We start from the raw sequence: 5000 nt of genomic DNA, 5'->3' as shown, positions 1-5000 counted from the left end.
CTTTCCTCAGTAATCAGATACTTATTTCGGGTCAGAATGACAGAAGCATATTTCATAATTTGCCAACTAAAGATTCATGATTCTACACAATATGTAGACTTTCTATACAGCACCTTAATCCTGCAGTTTGTGGGTGACAGATAGGCCTACATTACGTATACGAAATCGTACCTAATTATACCAATGCTTGCCGTGATGTGAATCCTCTATTAACTAAGAAAAAACAAATCGTTATTGGTACCATCAAGATATAGCGAACAATCTACGGCATTTCTGTATATTCAAATTTTATATAAACGATCTACCGTTGTATTGAGGATGATGGAAAGAAGTTCATTTTGAAACGCGTCATAGCACACGAAACGCCAAAAGAACAATAAAAAATCTGAAATGAAACTAATTGCTCATGTAAAGGTAACAACGAATCTATTTTATATTGTACAAGGAATTAATCTCATTTCCGTTATTTAGTTTTAGGGTTATGTTTACACGAGGGCAGTGAAGAAGTCCGCATACTTTAATGGTGGACGCCATCCCTTACACTATTAGAATAAATGCTAGTTTGTGCATTGAGTGGCCAAATTATGAAATATATATATACATATATATATTTTTTTTCTCTCTCTCTAATAGAATTCTTACAGCTGCTGCCACTATAAAACGTGATCTAAATACGAGCAATACAGTGAAATGAATTGGTATCGATTGTTTGTTATTTGTTACGTTGGGAATTGTGTAGCTTCTCTTAATCTGAATATAATGGTCTAGCTGTTACAAATTTCTCAAATGAATAGCTGTTCATGGAAATAATCTCAGAACAAAACTCATTATAATTCGCTCCTAGATGGTCATATTATCATTATTATTACTACTACCCCTACTACTATTACTACAACTACTACTACCACTGTTACTACTATTACTATCAATATAATTATTACTTCTATCATTATTGTTACTATTGTTAACATTATTATTACCCAGTTATGATTAATACCAACAGCATTCCTGTTATTATCCATATCGTGTCAGTGTTGGTATTGTTGATGTTAGGAATATCATCACCACGGCTTTTATCGGCACGCACACTGTAATTGCCGAATAGTTAGCCATAGTACGGGACCATCAGCAATACGAAGTTACTGGCCATCTTCAGTGGGCGGCCATAAATTCAAAACTTTTTGTGAAAAAGCTCACCATATATGTCTTCGATATGCGTGTGCTCTCAGTGGTTGACAGTTCTGTTTACCACTTCAGGTGTATGTGCGCGCTTACAGTACTTGCAAATTCATTTGTTAATTTTAGATTTGTCTTTTTTCATGAAGAACAAAATTAATGATGTTTTATTCCTTTAGCATAGGTTGTGTTTCCCAGACAAAATCGTGAAAATATATAATTATTTTGTATTTTTTTTCTGCCGAACTTGAGTGTAAAATAAGCAGTGATGGCCGAGTGGTTAAGGCGTCTGACTAGAAATCAGATGGGATCTTCCCGCGTAGGTTCGAATCCTACTCACTGCGGATGAGAGTGAAAAGTGTAGCATAAGTTTTGTTTATTACATGAATGTACAGTCAGTGCATTGGGGAAATGCTAATCTGCATATATCTTTATGTATGGGTATGTGTGTGATTTAAGTGATTCATGCATATGTATAATTATATATATTCACTTATACACATTTATATATATATATATATATATATATATATATATATGTGTGTGTGTGTGTGCGTGCGTGCGTGCGTGCGTGTGTGTATGTGTGTGTGTGTGTGTGTGTGTGTGTGTGTGTGTGTGTGTCTGTGTGTGTGTGTGTGTGTGTATGTGTGTGTGTGTGTGTGCGTGTATGTGTGTGTGTGTGCGTGTGTGTGTGTGTGTGTGTGTATGTGTGTGTGTGTGTGTGTGTCTGTGTCTGTGTGTGTGTGTGTGTGTGTGCGTGCGTGTATGTGTGCGTGTGTGTGTGTGTGTTTGTCTGTGTGTGTGTGTGTTCATCTGGTTGTCTAAATATGCATATATTTATATATGCATGCATATATATGAATATATGTATATACAAATGTGTTATTTGTGCGTATGTTCATGTTTGTGTATTTGTTTTTTTATATGTGCGTGTGTGTATATAGAGAGAAATATGCACACACACACACACACACACACACACACACACACACATTGGTAGTGTGGCAGGACGAGGGAAATAAACAGAGAGAGAGAGAGAATGAGAATATATGTATGTGACAATATGTAAGATTACATAAAATCTGTAGAATATAACACAGATACATATAATAATAACAGCATACGTACTTTAATAATATGATATAGATATAGCTGTGGTTACAATATATGTGTGTGTGCTTGTGTATGTGATGTGCTATCAGTTCCGCCGTAAAGAAAGTTGTAAGGGAATAAGAGTCGATTTATATTTGCACAGACTGTCATGACAGTTGAGACAGTTGTGAAGTGATGACAAATTAAGTGATCGATTGTACAAATTGACCGCAAACTACAAATCACGAGCATACAATCCTGGTTACCAGAGAAACGTCCTTTCTCTTTTCAAGATAAAAAAAAAAAAACATGTCTCGTTCGAGTCTCTCTCCTTCTCTATTTGACCTTTTTTTCTAATCTTTATGTTCTGTTTTATCTTTATTCTTTTCTTTTTTTCTTGTATAGAATTCATTTCTGCATGCAAACATCCTGCCTTGCAATTACTATTGTGTGTTTCACTTATTCATGGTGTAATAGGCAAGGGTGAAAGTATTGGTAATTGTTCACGAAGTGTCCTTATTAAATGCAGCCAGTCATGGGGATACACAAACATCACCATATGATAACTTCACCCCTTTGTTTTGACAGTATATTAGATTTTCCTATAAGCGTACACAAAAGTCTTGCGTGTTGCACAATTTTATTGCCCAAGGAAATAGGGAAATACCATAGATGAAGGGTGTCTTATTTCCTGTCGTTCTCTCCATTACAAGCAAATTTTACTTAACATAACATGGCTGTATGAAACTGAAGCAATTCAGCAAACATGTCGATATGTCTACTTGTATATTCCTCACCCGATCTTACAGCTTTGTGATGAAATTCAGGATGAAATTTTATTTAGTCATCCCTTCGTTTAACAGAAAACGCATATGTATAGTCTCGCTGTGATTTTAGAAGGGGTAACTCTAATAAATATATATATAATTAGAGATAATTATTTAAGCAGAACACAGGACTGTTACTTAATTAGAATAACTGACACAATCCAAAAGTGTAATGCTTGTAGAGAGACCTATGAAATGTCTTATAACACTGATAACGAACTAAAATTCTTATAAATATAAAAATAATACGTGTGTAAGATTAATCTGGCTTATGAAACATCTTCGAAAATATTTATGCCAAACTTTAAGCTTTGTTCGTGATAAGTTATCGTTTTTTTAATTTGCATCAATAAGGCTCATTATAAATATTATTGCTACTATTATCATAAGTATTGCTATTGTTACTATCAAAGTATCAATAAGGCTATCATGCATGCAGAAATACAATGCAATAATGATAACCAACGGGTAATTTTCTTATGGAATATATCGTATAGGTAGAATCAGGAGCAAACAATCAAAACAACTCTTTATTGTACTTATAAAAATAGCATGGCAGTCATACTAACCCCAGTTCCCCGAAACGGACAGAAATGTACCTGAAAGTTGACTCTGGAATCATAGACAATATTTATCTGGTTAGAGTGACTTATGTTGATATCCTAAACTTATCACACTATTAGATAGTAATAGGTCATTAAAGATGGAAAGGCAATGAGGGAGGAAGGGAGAGAGAGAGAGAGAGAGAGAAAGAAAGTGACAGAGACAGAGACCGACAGGCAAACAGTGAAAAGGGGAGAGAGATAGAGAGTCAGACAAAGAAAGAGAGAGAAAAAATAAAGAGAGAGAGATTCCAGCGACTGGCATGGTTTCATTGCTAAGGGATTTAAAACGTATACTTGTTTGTAATATACTCTCAGTACGTGTCTCAAATCCACCAAATTACCATTTTAGAAAATTATAAAACTTACAAATGGCCCGATAAGCACACTGTAATAGCGGCCTCTGACACACTCCGTAAAAAACATTTTCTGTGCATCTATCCTTGGCTTTATGTATAAAATGACAAACTTATAAATATCTTATTATCATTAAGATTTATGATCATCTTCGTTATTATTATCATTATCGTTATTATTGGAATAACCATTAGTTTTCATTCATTCATATCAGCAACAGACAGTGAGAAAAATAACGTGGATGATTCAAAAACACGACCCTTCCCCCCATAAAAAAAATGAAAGACACTACCCCCTCTCCCCCACCCCCAGAAAAAGAAACGACCTTCCCCCAAAAAAATAATAACAAAAAAACGATCTTCTGCCCCCTCCCCATACACCCCTCCCCCCTTAAAAAAACAACCTACCCCCACCCCCAAAATAAATCAAGAGCATTGATCCCTCACCCAAAAACGCACGACCCCCCTCCCCCCAACAAAAATCACGACCCCATCCCCCCCTAAGAAAAATGGTCTCTGTTCCTTAAAACCGAAGGAAATTGAGCCTCATGACCCCCAAAATCTCTCCTTAAGCTGGCTGAGGAGGGTCCGAAAGACGTTGAACTACTTCAGACTTCTTGCTATCGACGTCCGAGGAGAGAGGCACGGTTATCTCGTCGCTGCTCAAGGTAGTCTGTTCCATGTGGACGACCTTGCGGAGGTAGGTGTTACTCAGGAGGTGGAACGGTTGAACGCAGGAAACGACCACCATCGCCATCATAAAGCCCTGGGCCTGCGAAGGGAATGCATGAAACCGTTATGTTGAAGGTTCTGAGTTGGGATTTTTTTTTTTTTTTTTTTTTTTTTTTTTTTTGTTCTGGCGCAGATTTTTTCTTATAGTAGGGAGATAAATATATTACTTTATCTGTCTGTCTCTCTCTGTCTGTCTATGTCTCTGTTTCTGTCTC

General features: G+C 36.1%; 1 protein-coding gene and 1 non-coding gene across 3 annotated transcripts in view; one reads left to right on the top strand and one right to left on the bottom strand.

Annotated features, from left to right (window-relative positions):
- Positions 1-1438: 1438 nt before the first annotated feature.
- Positions 1439-1520, top strand: Trnas-aga. The gene has a single exon. It is a non-coding gene; the product is annotated as a tRNA-Ser (tRNA).
- A 3053-nt stretch (positions 1521-4573) lies between these two features.
- The window catches only part of LOC125042731 (equilibrative nucleobase transporter 1-like), a 16217-nt gene continuing 15790 nt past the window's right edge, over positions 4574-5000 (bottom strand). For both annotated transcript variants that reach the window (XM_047638573.1, XM_047638574.1), the window contains exon 10: positions 4574-4825. In XM_047638573.1, coding sequence (XP_047494529.1) covers positions 4622-4825 — 204 coding nt within the window. In that variant the 3' untranslated portion in view covers positions 4574-4621. The remainder of the gene's footprint in view (positions 4826-5000) is intronic.

Source organism: Penaeus chinensis, chromosome 32, assembly GCF_019202785.1.
Source record: "Penaeus chinensis breed Huanghai No. 1 chromosome 32, ASM1920278v2, whole genome shotgun sequence".
NCBI classification, from domain to species: Eukaryota; Metazoa; Arthropoda; class Malacostraca; order Decapoda; family Penaeidae; genus Penaeus; species Penaeus chinensis.
This window is presented reverse-complemented; position numbering and strand designations above follow the sequence as displayed.